The following is a 20447-nucleotide window of genomic DNA, read 5'->3' on the forward strand; positions in this document are numbered from 1 at the left end:
GCAAACTTCGAACAATGCACTCGTATAGTTCGACGAGACGAAGCTATTGCACGCGGTTTCATCGGCCTACGACTATGTGTACTCAAGTTATATGCCATCATATCGAACACGAATATCAACTTCGATGATTGAGTTTTTCGTGAACTGTGGTCGCGAAGATAACGATGTTGCATCAGTTTCCGTGGTTATTCGACGTGCTGAAACCGCATATGATGCCAGATTTTGTCTAGGTGCAGCCAAAAAAAAGTGATTCCCACGATGTCGTAAAAACGCATACGTATAATCGCCTTTTTCTCAAAGACAAATCGTTCACACGCAAACTTCGCCCATTGCACTCGTATAGTTCGACGAGACGAAGCTATTGCACGCGGTTTCATCGGCCTACGACTATGTGTACTCAAGTTATATGCCATCATATCGAACACGAATATCAACTTCGATGATTGAGTTTTTCGTGAACTGTGGTCGCGAAGATAACGATGTTGCATCAGTTTCCGTGGTTATTCGACGTGCTGAAACCGCATATGATGCCAGATTTTGTCTAGGTGCAGCCAAAAAAAAGTGATTCCCACGATGTCGTAAAAACGCATACGTATAATCGCCTTTTTCTCAAAGACAAATCGTTCACACGCAAACTTCGCCCATTGCACTCGTATAGTTCGACGAGACGAAGCTATTGCACGCGGTTTCATCGGCCTACGACTATGTGTACTCAAGTTATATGCCATCATATCGAACACGAATATCAACTTCGATGATTGAGTTTTTCGTGACCTGTGGTCGCGAAGATAACGATGTTGCATCAGTTTCCGTGGTTATTCGACGTGCTGAAACGGAATATGATGCCAGATTTCGTCTAGGTGCAGCCAAAAAAAAGTGATTCCCACGATGTCGTAAAAACGCAATTGTATAATCGATTTTTTCTCGAAGACAAATCGTTCCCACGCAAACATCGCGCATTGCACTCGTGTAGTTGGACGAGAAGAAGCTATTGCACACGGTTTCATCGGCCTACGACCATGTGTACTCAAGCTCTATGCCACCATATCGATCACAGATATCAACTCCTATGATTGAGTTTTTCGTGAGCGGTGCTGGAAAAGAAAACGATGTTGCATCAGTTTCCTTCGTTATTCGACGTGCTGAAACCGAATATAATGCCAGATTTTGTGTAGGTGCAGCCAAAAAAAGTAATTCGCACGATGTCGTAAAAACCGGTACGCGACTTTTTGGCGCCGGCGCCTTGGCGCCACTTTTTTGGCGCCGGTTTTTTGGCGCGGCGACATTTTGGCGTTGATTTTTTGGGCGCCCATTGACATTTCGTCGCTGAAAAATAAAAGCCACGAAGATGCGCTGAATGCAATGTGACATCTTTCCCATATAAAAAGAATGAAAAAAAAATCAAAGAACTATAATTTCGAAAGGAAAACAGCACCACGAGAAGCATAAAAATATAAATATAGAACAAAAACCTATACATATATATGCAGGTAGGTAGGTATATATATATATGTAGGTTTACATTCTATATTTATACTTTAATGTATATATATATACATATCTTACGTCGTGTATGCTACGTCTTTTTGTCCTCGTAGAAAAGGTAACCCTCATACTGCACATTAGAATGACTTCTAATAACAAAATAGATACTAATCTTCATGAGTTATTCATGCCCTATCTCTCTCGTATTATTTTCCTCATCTTAGCGCGAATACTTCGACGCCCGTCGTTCCAAAACAAAATAGACCACCGTCAATATTTACATAGCACCTATTGAAAACTTAGCGATTATTTCAAGGGCTCCTTTGAATTAAAACTATCAATTTGTGACCCATAACTCATCCCGAAAATTCCAACCGTTGTTCAGTCGGATGGCAACTTCCGCCAAGTAAACCATGACAGCTCTAATGACTAAAACAAATCGCGGACGGGAGAAATATATTCATAACGCTCACATGTTTACATTTGATAAAATGAGCGCCAATGGAGAAAGAAAATTTTGGCGATGTGAATTTAAAAATGACTGCAAAGCGCGAATCCATACCTCTGAAGCTACAAATGAAGTTGTGAAAGAAATAAACGAACATACACATGGCAATGATATCGCGTTTGTGCAGGCTACGAAGGTCAAAGAAGCCATGAAAAGACGAGCTGCTGATACACCTGAAACTCCAGCACAAATAATAAATAATTCATTAACGGGATGTCCTAGCTCAGTCAAAGCTAAGTTACCAAGAAAAGATTCATTACGAAAAATAATCGAGCGAGTACGTAACAAAGTAAATGCAGTTCCACCGGCCCCAGCAAATCTCGAAGAATTGATCATACCAGATAATTATAAGAATTACGTAATTACTGATGGCGATGAGATTAAATTTTTGCTAGCAGACAGCGGTAATAGTGCAGATCGTATTCTTATTTTCGGTAGAGAAGATAATAAAAATTGGAGCCAATATATGAAGACTGTTTTCATGGACGGGACCTTTAAACAATCACCACCTCTGTTCTCACAAGTCTATGTAATCCTCGCTGCACGTGGGAGATTTGTTTTTCCAGTACTCTATGCATTATTGCCAGATAAACGTGAATCAACTTATGATCATCTGTTTCACATGATTAAAGAGCTATGGCCACAATTTAATCCTAACAATATTTCTATCGATTATGAACTAGCAGCTCATAATAGTATAGGACAAAAGTTTTCAGAAGCAAACATTTTTGGATGCCTATTTCATCTGACAAAAAACGTGAAATTGAAACTTGGAGAAGAAGGATTAATGAAACATTATAATAATGAGCCAGAGTTTGCTGTGTGGGCGCGAATGATCCCAGCTTTGGCTTTCATACCAATGTCACATATTGAGACTGCTATTGAGACACTCTATGACAACCTCCCTGACGCTCTTCATCCAGTCCTACAATATTTCGAGGTATTAATTTAGTTAATGACATTCATATAATTTTCCAACCATAACATATATCAACCTTTTCATCTATATTTCCAGGATACTTATATGGGACCCATGAGAAGAAATAAACGTGGCAGAGCTCGTTTCCCTCCTTCTACATGGTCTGTCCATGAAAGGACTCTTGCTAACCAAGACCGGACCAATAATTTTGCAGAAGCAGCCCACAGACGTCTGCAACGAGAACTGGATGTCTCACACCCATCATTGTGGAAATTTATTGATGGATTACGAACAGTTCAGAGCTCACTTGATGCATATTATGAAGGGTATCTTCGCATCGATAACCACCCCAAAAAACGAAGCAAATGGGCCGCCAATGATGAACGAATTATCAATATTGTGAAAGACTTCGATAATCGTACTGTACTGGAATATTTACGAGGATTAGCTAACAATTTCCGCATGCAATGACTTCTAGCATGAAGAAAGACTTAATCACCATATTTACTAATAGCAAAGCTTGTTTACGACATTGCGGTTTTTGATGTGTAGGCTTGAAAACGTGATGTCAAATTGTTAACAGTGTTAAAGTGAGCAATAAGAGTATCAATGATCATAAACCATTATAGGACTTTTGTATCAATAGCTTGAAAAAATATTATTGTGAAATTATCAGAAATTCATCTATTGACTCATTAGTTTTCCAATTCTATTTTTGAATTTTTTCCCCAACAAATCTTTTTTCATAAACCAATTCGAAATTCCCAGACATTTGCAAATTTCTGAACATTATTCCCACACAAATTGGAAATCGCCAAAATATATATGGACGCCAAAAAGCCTGCGCGCCAAAAAAACCGGCGCCAAAAAGGTGGCGCCGAGATGGAGGCGCCAGAAAAATGGCGCCAAAAAATCCTGCTCCGCGTAAAAACGCATACGTATAATCGACTTTTTCTCGAAGACAAATCATTCCCACGGAAACATCGCGCATTGCACTCGTGTAGTTCGACGAGACGAAGCTATTGCACACGGTTTCATCGGCCTAGGACCATGTGTACTCAAGTTATATACCACCATATCGAACACAAATATCAACGCCTATGATTGAGTTTTTCGTGAGCAGTGGTCGGAAAGAAAACGATGTTGCATCAGTTTCCTTGTTTATTCGACGTGCTGAAATCGAATATGATGCCAGATTTCGTCAAAGTGCAGAAAAAAAACGTGATTCCCACGATGTCGTATAAAAGCATATGTATAATCGACTTTTTCTCGAAGACAAATCGTTCACACGCAAACATCGTGCATTGCACTCGTGTTGTTGGACGAGAAGAAGCTATTGCACACGGTTTCATCGGCCTACGACCATGTGTACTCAAGTTCTATGCCACCATATCGAACACAAATATCAACTCCTATGACTGAGTTTTCGTGAGCAGTGTTGGAAAAGAAAACGATGTTGCGTCAGTTTCCTTGGTTATTCGACGTGCTGAAACCGAATATGATGGCAGATTTTGTCTTGGTGCAGCCAAAAAAAGTGATTCCCACGATATCGTAAAAACGCATATGTACAATCGACTTTCTCTCGAAGACAAATCGTTCCCACGCAAACATCGCGCATTGCACTCGTGTAGTTCGACAAGAAGAAGCTATTGCACGTGGTTTCAACGGCCTACGACCATGTGTACTGAAGTCATATGCCACCATATCGAACACAAATATCAACTCCTATGATTGAGTTTTTCGTGAGCAGTGGTGGAAAAGAAAACGATGTTGCATCAGTTTCCTTGGTTATTCGACGTGCTGAAACCGAATATGATGCCAGATTTCGTCTAAGTGCAGAAAAAAAACGTGATTCCCACGATATCGTATAAACGCATATGTATAATCGACTTTTTCTCGAAGACAAATCGCTCACACGCAAACTTCGCACATTGCACTCGTGTAGTTCGACGAGACGAAGCTATTGCACGCGGTTTCATCGGCCTACGACTATGTGTACTCAAGTTATATGGCATCATATCGAACACGAATATCAACTTCGATGATTGAGTTTTTCGTGAACTGTGGTCGCGAAGATAACGATGTTGCATGCGTTTCCGTGGTTATTCGACGTGCTGAACCCGAATATGATGCCAGATTTTGTCTAGGTGCAGCCAAAAAAAAGTGATTCCCACGATGTCGTAAAAACGCATATGTATAATCGACTTTTTCTCGAAGACAAATCGTTCACACGCAAACTTCGCGCATTGCACTCGTGTATTTCGTCGAGACGAAGCTATTACACGCGGTTTCATCGGCCTACGACAATGTGTACTCAAGTTATATGCCATCATATCGAACACGACTATCAACTTCGATGATTGAGTTTTTCGTGAACTGTGGTCGCGAAGATAACGATGTTGCAGGCGTTTTCGTGGTTATTCGACGAGCTGAAACCGAATATGTTGCCAGATTTTGTCTAGGTGCAGCCAAAAAAAAGTGAATCCCGCCATGTCGTAAAAACGCATATGTACAATCGACTTTTTCTCGAAGACAAAACGTTCCCACGCAAACATCGCGCAATGCACTCGTGTAGTTCGACGAGAAGAATCTGTTGCACGCGGTTTCATCGGCCTACGACCATGTGTACTCTAATTATATACCACCATATCGAGCACCAATATCAACTCCTATGATTGAGTTTTTCGTGAGCAGTGGTCGGAAAGAAAACGATGTTGCATCGGTTTCCTTGGTTATTCGACGTGCTGAAACCGAATATGATGCCAGATTTCGTCAAAGTGCAGAAAAAAAACGTGATTCCCACGATGTCGTATGAAAGCATATGTATCATCGACTTTTTCTCGAAGACAAATCGTTCACACGCAAACATCGCGCATTGCACTGGTGTAGTTGGACGAGAAGAAGCTATTGCACACGGTTTCATCGGCCTACGACCATGTGTACTCAAGTTCTATGCCACCATATCGAACACAAATATCAACTCCTATGACTGAGTTTTTCGTGAGCAGTGATGGAAAAGAAAACGATGTTGCGTCAGTTTCCTTGGTTATTCGACGTGCTGAAACCGAATATGATGCCAGATTTCCTCTAAGTGATGCCAAAAAAAGTGATTCCCACGATGTCGTAAAAACGCATATGTATAATCGATTTTTTCTCGATGACAACTCGTTCCCACGCAAACATCGCGCATTGCTCTCGTGTAGTTCGACGAGAAGAAGCTATTGCACACGGTTTCATCGGCCTACGACCATGTGTACTCAAGCTCTATGCCACCATATCGAACACAAATATAAACTCCTATGATTGAGTTTTTCGTGAGCAGTGGTGGAAAAGAAAACGATGTTGCGTCAGTTTCGTTGGTTATCCGACGTGCTGAAATCGAATATGATGCCAGATTTCGTCTAAGTGCAGAAAAAAAAGTAATTCCCACGATGTCGTAAAAACGCATATGTATAATCGACTTTTTCTTGAAGACAAATTGATCACACGCAAACTTCGAACAATGCACTCGTATAGTTCGACGAGACGAAGCTATTGCACGCGGTTTCATCGGCCTATGACTATGTGTACCCAAGTTATATGCCATCATATCGAACACGAATATCAACTTCGATGATTGAGTTTTTCGTGAACTGTGGTCGCGAAGATAACGATGTTGCATCAGTTTCCGTGGTTATTCGACGTGCTGAAACTGAATATGATGCCAGATTTTGTCTAGGTGCAGCCAAAAAAAAGTGATTCCCACGATGTCGTAAAAACGCATATGTATAATCGACTTTTTCTCGAAGACAAATCGTTCACACGCAAACTTCGCGCATTGCACTCGTGTATTTCCTCGACACGAAGCTATTACACGCGGTTTCATCGGCCTACGACCATGTGTACTCAAGTTCTATGCCACCATATCGAACACAAATATCAACTCCTATGACTGAGTTTTTCGTGAGCAGTGATGGAAAAGAAAACGATGTTGCGTCAGTTTCCTTGGTTATTCGACGTGCTGAAACCGAATATGATGCCAGATTTCCTCTAAGTGATGCCAAAAAAAGTGATTCCCACGATGTCGTAAAAACGCATATGTATAATCGATTTTTTCTCGATGACAACTCGTTCCCACGCAAACATCGCGCATTGCTCTCGTGTAGTTCGACGAGAAGAAGCTATTGCACACGGTTTCATCGGCCTACGACCATGTATACTCAAGCTCTATGCCACCATATCGAACACAAATATAAACTCCTATGATTGAGTTTTTCGTGAGCAGTGGTGGAAAAGAAAACGATGTTGCGTCAGTTTCCTTGGTTATTCGACGTGCTGAAACCGAATATGATGGCAGATTTTGTCTTGGTGCAGCCAAAAAAAGTGATTCCCACGATATCGTAAAAACGCATATGTACAATCGACTTTCTCTCGAAGACAAATCGTTCCCACGCAAACATCGCGCATTGCACTCGTGTAGTTCGACAAGAAGAAGCTATTGCACGTGGTTTCAACGGCCTACGACCATGTGTACTGAAGTCATATGCCACCATATCGAACACAAATATCAACTCCTATGATTGAGTTTTTCGTGAGCAGTGGTGGAAAAGAAAACGATGTTGCATCAGTTTCCTTGGTTATTCGACGTGCTGAAACCGAATATGATGCCAGATTTCGTCTAAGTGCAGAAAAAAAACGTGATTCCCACGATATCGTATAAACGCATATGTATAATCGACTTTTTCTCGAAGACAAATCGCTCACACGCAAACTTCGCACATTGCACTCGTGTAGTTCGACGAGACGAAGCTATTGCACGCGGTTTCATCGGCCTACGACTATGTGTACTCAAGTTATATGGCATCATATCGAACACGAATATCAACTTCGATGATTGAGTTTTTCGTGAACTGTGGTCGCGAAGATAACGATGTTGCATGCGTTTCCGTGGTTATTCGACGTGCTGAACCCGAATATGATGCCAGATTTTGTCTAGGTGCAGCCAAAAAAAGTGATTCCCACGATGTCGTAAAAACGCATATGTATAATCGACTTTTTCTCGAAGACAAATCGTTCACACGCAAACTTCGCGCATTGCACTCGTGTATTTCGTCGAGACGAAGCTATTACACGCGGTTTCATCGGCCTACGACAATGTGTACTCAAGTTATATGCCATCATATCGAACACGACTATCAACTTCGATGATTGAGTTTTTCGTGAACTGTGGTCGCGAAGATAACGATGTTGCAGGCGTTTTCGTGGTTATTCGACGAGCTGAAACCGAATATGTTGCCAGATTTTGTCTAGGTGCAGCCAAAAAAAAGTGAATCCCGCCATGTCGTAAAAACGCATATGTACAATCGACTTTTTCTCGAAGACAAAACGTTCCCACGCAAACATCGCGCAATGCACTCGTGTAGTTCGACGAGAAGAATCTGTTGCACGCGGTTTCATCGGCCTACGACCATGTGTACTCTAATTATATACCACCATATCGAGCACCAATATCAACTCCTATGATTGAGTTTTTCGTGAGCAGTGGTCGGAAAGAAAACGATGTTGCATCGGTTTCCTTGGTTATTCGACGTGCTGAAACCGAATATGATGCCAGATTTCGTCAAAGTGCAGAAAAAAAACGTGATTCCCACGATGTCGTATGAAAGCATATGTATCATCGACTTTTTCTCGAAGACAAATCGTTCACACGCAAACATCGCGCATTGCACTGGTGTAGTTGGACGAGAAGAAGCTATTGCACACGGTTTCATCGGCCTACGACCATGTGTACTCAAGTTCTATGCCACCATATCGAACACAAATATCAACTCCTATGACTGAGTTTTTCGTGAGCAGTGATGGAAAAGAAAACGATGTTGCGTCAGTTTCCTTGGTTATTCGACGTGCTGAAACCGAATATGATGCCAGATTTCCTCTAAGTGATGCCAAAAAAAGTGATTCCCACGATGTCGTAAAAACGCATATGTATAATCGATTTTTTCTCGATGACAACTCGTTCCCACGCAAACATCGCGCATTGCTCTCGTGTAGTTCGACGAGAAGAAGCTATTGCACACGGTTTCATCGGCCTACGACCATGTGTACTCAAGCTCTATGCCACCATATCGAACACACATATAAACTCCTATGATTGAGTTTTTCGTGAGCAGTGGTGGAAAAGAAAACGATGTTGCGTCAGTTTCGTTGGTTATCCGACGTGCTGAAATCGAATATGATGCCAGATTTCGTCTAAGTGCAGAAAAAAAAGTAATTCCCACGATGTCGTAAAAACGCATATGTATAATCGACTTTTTCTTGAAGACAAATTGATCACACGCAAACTTCGAACAATGCACTCGTATAGTTCGACGAGACGAAGCTATTGCACGCGGTTTCATCGGCCTATGACTATGTGTACCCAAGTTATATGCCATCATATCGAACACGAATATCAACTTCGATGATTGAGTTTTTCGTGAACTGTGGTCGCGAAGATAACGATGTTGCATCAGTTTCCGTGGTTATTCGACGTGCTGAAACTGAATATGATGCCAGATTTTGTCTAGGTGCAGCCAAAAAAAAGTGATTCCCACGATGTCGTAAAAACGCATATGTATAATCGACTTTTTCTCGAAGACAAATCGTTCACACGCAAACTTCGCGCATTGCACTCGTGTATTTCCTCGACACGAAGCTATTACACGCGGTTTCATCGGCCTACGACCATGTGTACTCAAGTTCTATGCCACCATATCGAACACAAATATCAACTCCTATGACTGAGTTTTTCGTGAGCAGTGATGGAAAAGAAAACGATGTTGCGTCAGTTTCCTTGGTTATTCGACGTGCTGAAACCGAATAGGATGGCAGATTTTGTCTTGGTGCAGCCAAAAAAAGTGATTCCCACGATATCGTAAAAACGCATATGTACAATCGACTTTTTCTCGAAGACAAATCGTTCCCACGCAAACATCGCGCATTGCACTCGTGTAGTTCGACAAGAAGAAGCTATGGCACGTGGTTTCAACGGCCTACGACCATGTGTACTCAAGTCATATGCCACCATATCGAACACAAATATCAACGCCTATGATTGAGTTTTTCGTGAGCAGTGGTCGGAAAGAAAACGATGTTGCGTCAGTTTCCTTTGTTATTCGACGTGCTGAAACCGAATATGATGCCAGATTTTGTCTAAGTGCAGAAAAAAAACGCGATTCCCACGATGTCGTAAAAACGCATATGTACAATCGACTTTTTCTCGAAGACAAATGGTTCCCACTCAAACATCGCCCATTGCACTCGTGTAGTTCGACGAGAAGGAGCTATTGCACGCGGTTTCATCGGCCTACGACCATGTGAACTCAAATTATATACCACCATATCGAACACAAATATCAACTTCTATGATTGAGTTTTTCGTGAGCAGTGGTGGAAAAGAAAACGATGTTGCGTCAGTTTCCTTGTTTATTCGACGTGCTGAAACCGAATATGATGCCAGATTTCGTCTAAGTGCAGAAAAAAAAGTAATTCCCACGATGTCGTAAAAACGCATATGTATAATCGACTTTTTCTTGAAGACAAATCGATCACACGCAAACTTCGAACAATGCACTCGTATAGTTCGACGAGACGAAGCTATTGCACGCGGTTTCATCGGCCTACGACTATGTGTACTCAAGTTATATGCCATCATATCGAACACGAATATCAACTTCGATGATTGAGTTTTTCGTGAACTGTGGTCGCGAAGATAACGATGTTGCATCAGTTTCCGTGGTTATTCGACGTGCTGAAACCGCATATGATGCCAGATTTTGTCTAGGTGCAGCCAAAAAAAAGTGATTCCCACGATGTCGTAAAAACGCATACGTATAATCGCCTTTTTCTCAAAGACAAATCGTTCACACGCAAACTTCGCCCATTGCACTCGTATAGTTCGACGAGACGAAGCTATTGCACGCGGTTTCATCGGCCTACGACTATGTGTACTCAAGTTATATGCCATCATATCGAACACGAATATCAACTTCGATGATTGAGTTTTTCGTGAACTGTGGTCGCGAAGATAACGATGTTGCATCAGTTTCCGTGGTTATTCGACGTGCTGAAACCGCATATGATGCCAGATTTTGTCTAGGTGCAGCCAAAAAAAAGTGATTCCCACGATGTCGTAAAAACGCATACGTATAATCGCCTTTTTCTCAAAGACAAATCGTTCACACGCAAACTTCGCCCATTGCACTCGTATAGTTCGACGAGACGAAGCTATTGCACGCGGTTTCATCGGCCTACGAATATGTGTACTCAAGTTATATGCCATCATATCGAACACGAATATCAACTTCGATGATTGAGTTTTTCGTGACCTGTGGTCGCGAAGATAACGATGTTGCATCAGTTTCCGTGGTTATTCGACGTGCTGAAACGGAATATGATGCCAGATTTCGTCTAGGTGCAGCCAAAAAAAAGTGATTCCCACGATGTCGTAAAAACGCAATTGTATAATCGATTTTTTCTCGAAGACAAATCGTTCCCACGCAAACATCGCGCATTGCACTCGTGTAGTTGGACGAGAAGAAGCTATTGCACACGGTTTCATCGGCCTACGACCATGTGTACTCAAGCTCTATGCCACCATATCGATCACAGATATCAACTCCTATGATTGAGTTTTTCGTGAGCGGTGCTGGAAAAGAAAACGATGTTGCATCAGTTTCCTTCGTTATTCGACGTGCTGAAACCGAATATAATGCCAGATTTTGTGTAGGTGCAGCCAAAAAAAGTAATTCGCACGATGTCGTAAAAACGCATATGTATAATCGATTTTTTCTCGATGACAAATCGTTCCCACGCAAACATCGCGCATTGCTCTCGTGTAGTTCGACGAGAAGAAGCTATGGCACACGGTTTCATCGGCCTACGACCATGTGTACTCAAGCTCTATGCCACCATATCGAACACAAATATCAACTCCTATGATTGAGTTTTTGGTGAGCAGTGGTGGAAAAGAAAACGATGTTGCGTCAGTTTCGTTGGTTATCCGACGTGCTGAAATCGAATATGATGCCAGATTTCGTCTAAGTGCGGAAAAAAAAGTAATTCCCACGATGTCGTAAAAACGCATATGTATAATCGACTTTTTCTTGAAAACAAATTGATCACACGCAAACTTCGAACAATGCACTCGTATAGTTCGACGAGACGAAGCTATTGCACGCGGTTTCATCGGCCTACGACTATGTGTACTCAAGTTATATGCCATCATATCGAACACGAATATCAACTTCGATGATTGAGTTTTTCGTGAACTGTGGTCGCGAAGATAACGATGTTGCAGGCGTTTCCGTGGTTATTCGACGAGCTGAAACCGAATATGTTGCCAGATTTTGTCTAGGTGCAGCCAAAAAAAAGTGATTCCCACCATGTCGTCAAAACGCATATGTATAATCGAGTTTTTCTCGAAGACAAATCGTTCCCACGCAAACTTCGCGCATTGCACGCGTGTAGTTCGACGAGACGAAGCTATTGCACACGGTTTCATCGGCCTACCCCAATGTGTACTCAAGTCATATGCCACCATATCGAACACGAATATCAACTCCTATGATTGAGTTTTTCGTGAGCAGTGGTCGGAAAGAAAACGATGTTGCGTCAGTTTCCTTGGTTATTCGACGTGCTGAAACCGAATATGATGCCAGATTTCGTCTAAGTGCAGAAAAAAAACGTGATTCCCACGATGTCGTAAAAACGCATATGTACAATCGACTTTTTCTCGAAGACAAAACGTTCCCACGCAAACATCGCGCAATGCACTCGTGTAGTTCGACGAGAAGAATCTGTTGCACGCGGTTTCATCGGCCTACGACCATGTGTACTCAAATTATATACCACCATATCGAGCACAAATATCAACTCCTATGATTGAGTTTTTCGTGAGCAGTGATGGAAAAGAAAACGATGTTGCGTCAGTTTCCTTGGTTATTCGACGTGCTGAAACCGAATAGGATGGCAGATTTTGTCTTGGTGCAGCCAAAAAAAGTGATTCCCACGATATCGTAAAAACGCATATGTACAATCGACTTTTTCTCGAAGACAAATCGTTCCCACGCAAACATCGCGCATTGCACTCGTGTAGTTCGACAAGAAGAAGCTATGGCACGTGGTTTCAACGGCCTACGACCATGTGTACTCAAGTCATATGCCACCATATCGAACACAAATATCAACGCCTATGATTGAGTTTTTCGTGAGCAGTGGTCGGAAAGAAAACGATGTTGCGTCAGTTTCCTTTGTTATTCGACATGCTGAAACCGAATATGATGCCAGATTTCGTCTAAGTGCAGAAAAAAAACGCGATTCCCACGATGTCGTAAAAACGCATATGTACAATCGACTTTTTCTCGAAGACAAATGGTTCCCACTCAAACATCGCCCATTGCACTCGTGTAGTTCGACGAGAAGAAGCTATTGCACGCGGTTTCATCGGCCTACGACCATGTGAACTCAAATTATATACCACCATATCGAACACAAATATCAACTTCTATGATTGAGTTTTTCGTGAGCAGTGGTCGGAAAGAAAACGATGTTGCGTCAGTTTCCTTGGTTATTCGACGCGCTGAAACCGAATATGATGCCAGATTTCCTCTAAGTGATGCCAAAAAAAGTGATTCCCACGATGTCGTAAAAACGCATATGTATAATCGATTTTTTCTCGATGACAACTCGTTCCCACGCAAACATCGCGCATTGCACTCGTGTAGTTCGACGAGAAGAAGCTATTCCACACGGTTTCATCGGCCTACGACCATGTGTACTCAAGTCATATGCCACCATATCGAACACGAATATCAACTCCTATGATTGAGTTTTTGTGAGCAGCGGTTGGAAAGAAAACGATATTGCATCAGTTTCCTTGGTTATTCTACGTGCTGAACCCCAGTATGATGCCCGATTTCGTCTAAGTGATGCCAAAAAAAGTGATTCCCACGATGTCGTAAAAACGCATATGTATAATCGACTTTTTCTCGAAGACAAATCGTTCCCACGCAAACATCGCGCATTGCACTCGTGTAGTTCGACGAGATGAAGCTATTGCACACGGTTTCATCGGCCTACGGCAATGTGTACTCAAATCACATGCCACCATATCGAACACGAATATCAACTCCTATGATTGAGTTTTTCGTGAGGTGTGGTCGCGAAGAAAACGATGTTGCATCAGTTTCCTTGGTTATTTGACGTGCTGCTAGCGAATATGATGCCAGATTTCCTCTAAGTGATGCCAAAAAAAGTGATTCCCACGATGTCGTAAAAACGCATATGTATAATCGATTTTTTCTCGAAGACAAATCGTTCCCACGCAAACATCGCGCATTGCACTCGTGTAGTTGGACGAGAAGAAGCTATTGCACACGGTTTCATCGGCCTACGACCATGTGTACTCAAGCTCTATGCCACCATATCGAACACAAATATCAACTCCTATGATTGAGTTTTTCGTGAGCAGTGGTGGAAAAGAAATTGATGTTGCGTCAGTTTCGTTGGTTATCTGACGTGCTGAAACCGAATATAATGCCAGATTTCGTCTAAGTGCAGAAAAAAAAGTAATTCCCACGATGTCGTAAAAACGCATATGTATAATCGACTTTTTCTTGAAGACAAATCGATCACACGCAAACTTCGAACAATGCACTCGTATAGTTCGACGAGACGAAGCTATTGCACGCGGTTTCATCGGCCTACGACTATGTGTACTCAAGTTATATGCCATCATATCGAACACAAATATCAACTTCGATGATTGAGTTTTTCGTGAACTGTGGTCGCGAAGATAACGATGTTGCATCAGTTTCCGTGGTTATTCGACGTGCTGAAACCGCATATGATGCCAGATTTTGTCTAGGTGCAGCCAAAAAAAAGTGATTCCCACGATGTCGTAAAAACGCATACGTATAATCGCCTTTTTCTCAAAGACAAATCGTTCACACGCAAACTTCGCCCATTGCACTCGTATAGTTCGACGAGACGAAGCTATTGCACGCGGTTTCATCGGCCTACGACCATGTGTACTCAAGCTCTATGCCACCATATCGAACACAAATATCAACTCCTATGATTGAGTTTTTCGTGAGCAGTGGTGGAAAAGAAAACGATGTTGCGTCAGTTTCGTTGGTTATCCGACGTGCTGAAATCGAATATGATGCCAGATTTCGTCTAAGTGCAGAAAAAAAAGTAATTCCCACGATGTCGTAAAAACGCATATGTATAATCGACTTTTTCTTGAAGACAAATTGATCACACGCAAACTTCGAACAATGCACTCGTATAGTTCGACGAGACGAAGCTATTGCACGCGGTTTCATCGGCCTACGACTATGTGTACTCAAGTTATATGCCATCATATCGAACACGAACATCAACTTCGATGATTGAGTTTTTCGTGAACTGTGGTCGCGAAGATAACGATGTTGCAGGCGTTTCCGTGGTTATTCGACGAGCTGAAACCGAATATGTTGCCAGATTTTGTCTAGGTGCAGCCAAAAAAAAGTGATTCCCACCATGTCGTCAAAACGCATATGTATAATCGAGTTTTTCTCGAAGACAAATCGTTCCCACGCAAACTTCGCGCATTGCACGCGTGTAGTTCGACGAGACGAAGCTATTGCACACGGTTTCATCGGCCTACCCCAATGTGTACTCAAGTCATATGCCACCATATCGAACACGAATATCAACTCCTATGATTGAGTTTTTCGTGAGCAGTGGTGGAAAAGAAAACGATGTTGCGTCAGTTTCGTTGGTTATCCGACGTGCTGAAATCGAATATGATGCCAGATTTCGTCTAAGTGCAGAAAAAAAAGTAATTCCCACGATGTCGTAAAAACGCATATGTATAATCGACTTTTTCTTGAAGACAAATTGATCACACGCAAACTTCGAACAATGCACTCGTATAGTTCGACGAGACGAAGCTATTGCACGCGGTTTCATCGGCCTACGACTATGTGTCTCAAGTTATATGCCATCATATCGAACACGAACATCAGCTTCGATGATTGAGTTTTTCGTGAACTGTGGTCGCGAAGATAACGATGTTGCAGGCGTTTCCGTGGTTATTCGACGAGCTGAAACCGAATATGTTGCCAGATTTTGTCTAGGTGCAGCCAAAAAAAAGTGATTCCCACCATGTCGTCAAAACGCATATGTATAATCGAGTTTTTCTCGAAGACAAATCGTTCCCACGCAAACTTCGCGCATTGCACGCGTGTAGTTCGACGAGACGAAGCTATTGCACACGGTTTCATCGGCCTACCCCAATGTGTACTCAAGTCATATGCCACCATATCGAACACGAATATCAACTCCTATGATTGAGTTTTTCGTGAGCAGCGGTTGGAAAGAACACGATGTTGCATCAGTTTCCTTGGCTATTCTACGACCTGAACCCCAGTATGATGCCAGATTTCGTCTAAGTGATGCCAAAAAAAGTGATTCCCACGATGTCGTAAAAACGCATATGTATAATCGACTTTTTCTCGACGACAAATAATTCCCACGCAAACATCGCGCATTGCACTCGTGTAGTTCGACGAGACGAAGCTATTGCACACGGTTTCATCGGCCTAGGACCATGTGTACTCAAGTTATATACCACCATATCGAACACAAATATCATCGCCTATGATTGAGTTTTTCGTGAGCAGTGGTCGGAAAGAAAACGATGTTGCGTCAGTTTCCTTGGTTATTCGACGTGCTGAAACCGAATATGATGCCAGATTTCGTCTAAGTGCAGAAAAAAAACGTGATTCCCACGATGTCGTAAAAACGCATATGTACAATCGACTTTTTCTCGAAGACAAAACGTTCCCACGCAAACATCGCGCAATGCACTCGTGTAGTTCGACGAGAAGAATCTGTTGCACGCGGTTTCATCGGCCTACGACCATGTGTACTCAAATTATATACCACCATATCGAGCACAAATATCAACTCCTATGATTGAGTTTTTCGTGAGCAGTGATGGAAAAGAAAACGATGTTGCGTCAGTTTCCTTGGTTATTCGACGTGCTGAAACCGAATAGGATGGCAGATTTTGTCTTGGTGCAGCCAAAAAAAGTGATTCCCACGATATCGTAAAAACGCATATGTACAATCGACTTTTTCTCGAAGACAAATCGTTCCCACGCAAACATCGCGCATTGCACTCGTGTAGTTCGACAAGAAGAAGCTATGGCACGTGGTTTCAACGGCCTACGACCATGTGTACTCAAGTCATATGCCACCATATCGAACACAAATATCAACGCCTATGATTGAGTTTTTCGTGAGCAGTGGTCGGAAAGAAAACGATGTTGCGTCAGTTTCCTATGTTATTCGACGTGCTGAAACCGAATATGATGCCAGATTTCGTCTAAGTGCAGAAAAAAAACGCGATTCCCACGATGTCGTAAAAACGCATATGTACAATCGACTTTTTCTCGAAGACAAATGGTTCCCACTCAAACATCGCCCATTGCACTCGTGTAGTTCGACGAGAAGAAGCTATTGCACGCGGTTTCATCGGCCTACGACCATGTGAACTCAAGTCATATGCCACCATATCGAACACGAATATCAACTCCTATGATTGAGTTTTTGTGAGCAGCGGTTGGAAAGAAAACGATGTTGCATCAGTTTCCTTGGTTATTCTACGTGCTGAACCCCAGTATGATGCCCGATTTCGTCTAAGTGATGCCAAAAAAAGTGATTCCCACGATGTCGTAAAAACGCATATGTATAATCGACTTTTTCTCGAAGACAAATCGTTCCCACGCAAACATCGCGCATTGCACTCGTGTAGTTCGACGAGATGAAGCTATTGCACACGGTTTCATCGGCCTACGGCAATGTGTACTCAAATCACATGCCACCATATCGAACACGAATATCAACTCCTATGATTGAGTTTTTCGTGAGGTGTGGTCGCGAAGAAAACGATGTTGCATCAGTTTCCTTGGTTATTTGACGTGCTGCTAGCGAATATGATGCCAGATTTCCTCTAAGTGATGCCAAAAAAAGTGATTCCCACGATGTCGTAAAAACGCATATGTATAATCGATTTTTTCTCGAAGACAAATCGTTCCCACGCAAACATCGCGCATTGCACTCGTGTAGTTGGACGAGAAGAAGCTATTGCACACGGTTTCATCGGCCTACGACCATGTGTACTCAAGCTCTATGCCACCATATCGAACACAAATATCAACTCCTATGATTGAGTTTTTCGTGAGCAGTGGTGGAAAAGAAAACGATGTTGCGTCAGTTTCGTTGGTTATCCGACGTGCTGAAATCGAATATGATGCCAGATTTCGTCTAAGTGCAGAAAAAAAAGTAATTCCCACGATGTCGTAAAAACGCATATGTATAATCGACTTTTTCTTGAAGACAAATTGATCACACGCAAACTTCGAACAATGCACTCGTATAGTTCGACGAGACGAAGCTATTGCACGCGGTTTCATCGGCCTACGACTATGTGTACTCAAGTTATATGCCATCATATCGAACACGAACATCAACTTCGATGATTGAGTTTTTCGTGAACTGTGGTCCCGAAGATAACGATGTCGCACGCGTTTCCGTGGTTATTCGACGAGCTGAAACCGAATATGTTGCCAGATTTTGTCTAGGTGCAGCCAAAAAAAAGTGATTCCCACCATGTCGTCAAAACGCATATGTATAATCGAGTTTTTCTCGAAGACAAATCGTTCCCACGCAAACTTCGCGCATTGCACGCGTGTAGTTCGACGAGACGAAGCTATTGCACACGGTTTCATCGGCCTACCCCAATGTGTACTCAAGTCATATGCCACCATATCGAACACGAATATCAACTCCTATGATTGAGTTTTTCGTGAGCAGCGGTTGGAAAGAACACGATGTTGCATCAGTTTCCTTGGCTATTCTACGTGCTGAACCCCAGTATGATGCCAGATTTCGTCTAAGTGATGCCAAAAAAAGTGATTCCCACGATGTCGTAAAAACGCATATGTATAATCGACTTTTTCTCGACGACAAATAATTCCCACGCAAACATCGCGCATTGCACTCGTGTAGTTCGACGAGACGAAGCTATTGCACACGGTTTCATCGGCCTAGGACCATGTGTACTCAAGTTATATACCACCATATCGAACACAAATATCATCGCCTATGATTGAGTTTTTCGTGAGCAGTGGTCGGAAAGAAAACGATGTTGCGTCAGTTTCCTTGGTTATTCGACGTGCTGAAACCGAATATGATGCCAGATTTCGTCTAAGTGCAGAAAAAAAACGTGATTCCCACGATGTCGTAAAAACGCATATGTACAATCGACTTTTTCTCGAAGACAAAACGTTCCCACGCAAACATCGCGCAATGCACTCGTGTAGTTCGACGAGAAGAATCTGTTGCACGCGGTTTCATCGGCCTACGACCATGTGTACTCAAATTATATACCACCATATCGAGCACAAATATCAACTCCTATGATTGAGTTTTTCGTGAGCAGTGATGGAAAAGAAAACGATGTTGCGTCAGTTTCCTTGGTTATTCGACGTGCTGAAACCGAATAGGATGGCAGATTTTGTCTTGGTGCAGCCAAAAAAAGTGATTCCCACGATATCGTAAAAACGCATATGTACAATCGACTTTTTCTCGAAGACAAATCGTTCCCACGCAAACATCGCGCATTGCACTCGTGTAGTTCGACAAGAAGAAGCTATGGCACGTGGTTTCAACGGCCTACGACCATGTGTACTCAAGTCATATGCCACCATATCGAACACAAATATCAACGCCTATGATTGAGTTTTTCGTGAGCAGTGGTCGGAAAGAAAACGATGTTGCGTCAGTTTCCTTTGTTATTCGACGTGCTGAAACCGAATATGATGCCAGATTTCGTCTAAGTGCAGAAAAAAAACGCGATTCCCACGATGTCGTAAAAACGCATATGTACAATCGACTTTTTCTCGAAGACAAATGGTTCCCACTCAAACATCGCCCATTGCACTCGTGTAGTTCGACGAGAAGAAGCTATTGCACGCGGTTTCATCGGCCTACGACCATGTGAACTCAAATTATATACCACCATATCGAACACAAATATCAACTTCTATGATTGAGTTTTTCGTGAGCAGTGGTCGGAAAGAAAACGATGTTGCGTCAGTTTCCTTGGTTATTCGACGCGCTGAAACCGAATATGATGCCAGATTTCCTCTAAGTGATGCCAAAAAAAGTGATTCCCACGATGTCGTAAAAACGCATTTGTATAATCGATTTTTTCTCGAAGACAAATCGTTCCCACGCAAACATCGCGCATTGCACTCGTGTAGTTGGACGAGAAGAAGCTATTGCACACGGTTTCATCGGCCTACGACCATGTGTACTCAAGCTCTATGCCACCATATCGAACACAAATATCAACTCCTATGATTGAGTTTTTCGTGAGCAGTGGTGGATAAGAAATCGATGTTGCGTCAGTTTCGTTGGTTATCTGACGTGCTGAAACCGAATATAATGCCAGATTTCGTCTAA

General features: G+C 42.4%; 1 protein-coding gene across 1 annotated transcript; it reads left to right on the forward strand.

Moving 5' to 3' along the window:
• Nucleotides 1-1898: 1898 nt before the first annotated feature.
• LOC135171623 (uncharacterized) lies at nucleotides 1899-3698 on the forward strand. The gene is made up of 3 exons (XM_064138251.1): nucleotides 1899-2933; nucleotides 3009-3335; nucleotides 3681-3698. Exons 1-3 carry the CDS (start codon nucleotides 1899-1901, stop codon nucleotides 3696-3698), a joined length of 1380 nt encoding a protein of 459 aa, XP_063994321.1.
• The last annotated feature ends 16749 nt before the right edge of the window (nucleotides 3699-20447 follow it).

The sequence above is a fragment of the Diachasmimorpha longicaudata genome, unplaced genomic scaffold, assembly GCF_034640455.1.
Source record: "Diachasmimorpha longicaudata isolate KC_UGA_2023 unplaced genomic scaffold, iyDiaLong2 ctg00000057.1, whole genome shotgun sequence".
In the NCBI taxonomy this organism is placed as follows: Eukaryota; Metazoa; Arthropoda; class Insecta; order Hymenoptera; family Braconidae; genus Diachasmimorpha; species Diachasmimorpha longicaudata.